Here is a 3,684-nt window from a genome sequence, read left to right as displayed (position 1 = left end):
GAGCCTCCCCAACACCCAAGCACCTCAATCCTCCAGTAAAAATGGAGGCATCTGCAATGCAAGGCCCGACTTGTTGATGTAAAATCTTACTCTATATTCCACCCAGGTTTATACGAGTGAATTATGCAAATCTTTGATGGAAAAATATTCCTCCGCACATCCTTGAGAGTGTAAAACCTTAGTCAATAATTCATACTCGGATGTCTCTGACTGCAGGCTTTTTCTTCATTATAACTTGCACCTCGTTATTTGTCTGTCGCATTTTATGGTATATCCTAGTGTAATGCCGTGCATTATAAAATTTATCTGCTTCATTATTTGATGAGCTGGGGCCGGGGAATGTGCTGAAAGGCTGGTGCGGGGGCCTGGGGGCCAGGGCTGTCGTCAGCATCAAGTCCCGCATGACAAGGCAGCAGAGGAGGTGGCTTGCTGTGTGGTGTGACTTCAGGGAGCCAGAAACCTCCCTTCATCCCCCCTGCTCCTGTCCCAGACATCTCCTCGCCCACGGACTGGTGTCAGATGGCACCACGGCAGCTCTGTGGCTCCCCTCATTTCTTCAAAGGCCTATTTGTCCATAAAAGTCAGATGTCCCTGGAGAGTTTGCTGGGAAGAACGTTGTCTGAGCAGGCCTTTAAAACGGGGGGAGAGAGAAACCCTGAGAATACCCGGAAGGAAGGAGGAGAAAGGGCCAGCTGTCGAAATGGAGCAGAGACACAGTGCGGGGGCGGTGGGGAGACAGGGCGAAGGGGGTGGGCAGGGAACTGGGTTTTGAGGACAGATAAGACAAAGCCCGTTTTTGCACGATTGCCCAAAGCAGGCCAGTGACCAGGATAGGGTGAGCTAGTCTCTGTTGTGACAAGAGGTATTCCCCTGAATGGGGGTGGGGGTGGGGGGTTTCTGATTCTTGCAGCCAATGACAGCCCCTCCCCATTTGTATACTCCAGGATGGTTCCTGGGCACCCCTCCTGAGACAAGAGCCACTGGAAGGCAAATTTTCTCAAAGAAGAAAAGGACGAGGATAGTCTCCAGCAGCACCAAATCACTGACCTTCCTGGGACATGCCCCGCCTATGTCTGCCTTGGAGCCTTGGCTCAAGCACATTCCCCTGCCTGGGCGCCCTTCCCTCTGTTCTCCCCATTTAAGTCTTGCCGGGTCAGGGGCTGTGCATTTCTCCCAGCATAGGACTCACCACTCTTCACTGAAATTGCTAGTCTTGTCTGTTCTCACCACTAGAGTGAAACTCCCTGAGATCATAGGAGTTTCAAACATGAGATCACACCATGTTTGTCCTATTTACTGTCAGCTCCAGAACCCAAGACAAGACCTGGCACGTAGTAGGTCTTAATAAATCCTTGCTGAATGGATGGACTGTGCTTTCCCTGATGCCCCTCAGTCAAAGTTAATGTCTCCTAACCCTTGGATGACACACTCATCAGATTTTCCTCCAGTTCATGTTGTCGGTGCAGGTATCTGTCTTCCCCTCCCTCCGGAGGCGAGGACCCTGTCTCATTGTCATGTGTACCCCCCAGCCTGGCACGAGGCCTCATGATGGCATAAGTGCCCCATGTGTGTTCGTTGAGTTGGGTGGAGAAGAAAGGGGACAGGGTTTTGCTGCAGCTGAGACCGTCTTTCCCCTGCCCCTCCCCTCCTGCTGCTGCTGCCACACGTGCTCAGGCCCAGAGGAGGGGCCAGTGATTGACAGGCTTCTTGTCTGGGCAGTAGGGACAGGGGTGGGGGGGGCGGGTTCCTGATGACCAGCCTGGGCCCTGGTTGTTTGCTGGTGATTTTCTCAGTCCTGTTAGCACTGCTTGTGGATGTTTATTGTAGTGGTGTCCAGGGTTTTCCTTTGTATCTTGTTTGAAAGAACAGGAGGGAGATGAACAAGCCTTAGCCATAGAGAAAAAGCAGTCCTGGTGTTTTCAAGAAGGCTTCCTAACCTGGGGTCCAGAGGCCGCTAGAAGCTCTGTAGATCTGATTCAGGGGGACCCATGAATGTGGGTGGAGAGAAAACCACATTTTTTCATTAACTTCTCACTGAAATTTCGTATTTCCTTCCATTTTGAACATAAGCGACAAAGCGCAGCAAGAGCAGCCCCTGTGACTGTCACCAGCAGAAATCCTCAGATATGTTCCCATCACATCACAGTGATTGCAGATATCTCAAAATATCACTTATACGCAGCACTATTACAGGATCATGGTAATATAAGACAGCAATTATACGAGCTACCGCTGGATCTTATTTTGTAAAGAGTAGTAAAGAACACATACTGATATGTGATATACAATATCGAAGGTTTGCTTGTTCGTGTTTTTAATATTTGCATAACCATATTTCAATATAACTGGTTTCCTTTATAGTTCTATGTATGGCATACCTGTAAAAGCATTCTGAGCCCGGTCCACTGCCTCCCCAGAGGAGGAATGTGGGGACCCCTGGTGAAGAGGGAGGCTGTCCCAGTCATGGATGGGTGTGGGAGAAGGGACAGGCCAGTGGAGTTCCCTGTACTCCTTTATTGGAGCCTCTCCTGGGGGAGGGACGGCTGGGGTGGGGGCTTCTGTGCAGGGCACGCATGCCTCCTCCAGGCTGACCTCACAACCCTCACGGGGCCTCCTCCACCTCCGCCCCCCAGTCCCGGCCATGATTACTTCCCACCCCAACACCACCATCGCCATCAAGGGCCATGCGAAGGAGCTGAACTGCACAGCACGGGGTGAGCGGCCCATCATCATCCGCTGGGAGAAGGGGGACACAGTCATCGACCCTGACCGTGTCATGCGGTACGCCATCGCCACCAAAGACAATGGTGATGAGGTCGTCTCCACGCTGAAGGTGAGTGCCCCACCCCAGTCCTGGGGGACCCCGACTCTCAGAGAGTGGGGAGCCCACAACTATCACATCTGCATTCGAGAGGCAAATGGGGAGCCTGGGAGCCCCTCCCCACATCCCAAAAATGTACCTCCCCTTTCCCACTTATTTCCCCTCTCCATCCAGGAATCTCTGTCTCAGAACTTCACTGTATCTCCTTTCTGACAACCCCACAGCAATCAAATGTGGTTTCCTCAGTCTCGCCTTCTTTTCTGGAACCCTCGGGGCTCCATTCTCCCTTTTGGGACCCCTCAGCCCCTCCCACTCCCCTAGGATTCCTCAGCCCCTCCCTCCTTCCCTCTGGTGTCTCCTCCCTGTATGAAGCCCTCCATACTTCCATCTTTGGAAGTTCCTGGGAAGAGAAGACCTTTGCAAAGCCCCTGTGGGTCCCCCTCCCAGAACAAGAGGGCCTTGCTGATAGCCCTGGAGTGGCCCCTTCAGCTGACCAGCTCTAAAAGACTCTCCCTGTTTCCTCCCTCTCCTTCCCCTGCTGGTGGTCTCCCAGCTCAAGCCCGCTGACCGTGGGGACTCTGTGTTCTTCAGCTGCCATGCCATCAACTCGTATGGGGAGGACCGGGGCTTGATCCAACTCACTGTACAAGGTACCTTCACCTGCCCCACCCTTCCCATCCCACCTCCCCAGGGCCCAGGGGCCCACTGCTAACTCCACCTCAAAGAGCAGGGGCCACAGCCTACACCATGGCGGAGGATGACAGGAAACTGCCTTCTGGGGAAAAGCCTCCCTCCACCTGCCCAGGGTAGGGAAATAAGACCTTTCCAGGGACTTAGACAGCAAAAGTTTGCAATGGCTACAG

At 53.0% G+C, this 3,684-nt stretch overlaps 1 protein-coding gene across 1 annotated transcript in view; it reads left to right on the top strand.

The window, feature by feature from the left end:
* Positions 1 to 3,684, top strand: part of DSCAML1 (Down syndrome cell adhesion molecule like 1) — a 364,816-nt gene that overhangs the window by 308,148 nt on the left and 52,984 nt on the right. Inside the window, 2 exon segments of the mRNA XM_011964833.1 lie at positions 2,634 to 2,833; positions 3,375 to 3,513. Of these exon segments, the coding sequence (XP_011820223.1) occupies positions 2,634 to 2,833; positions 3,375 to 3,513 (339 nt within the window).

Source organism: Mandrillus leucophaeus, unplaced genomic scaffold (assembly GCF_000951045.1).
Source record: "Mandrillus leucophaeus isolate KB7577 unplaced genomic scaffold, Mleu.le_1.0 Scaffold71, whole genome shotgun sequence".
In the NCBI taxonomy this organism is placed as follows: Eukaryota; Metazoa; Chordata; class Mammalia; order Primates; family Cercopithecidae; genus Mandrillus; species Mandrillus leucophaeus.
This window is presented reverse-complemented; position numbering and strand designations above follow the sequence as displayed.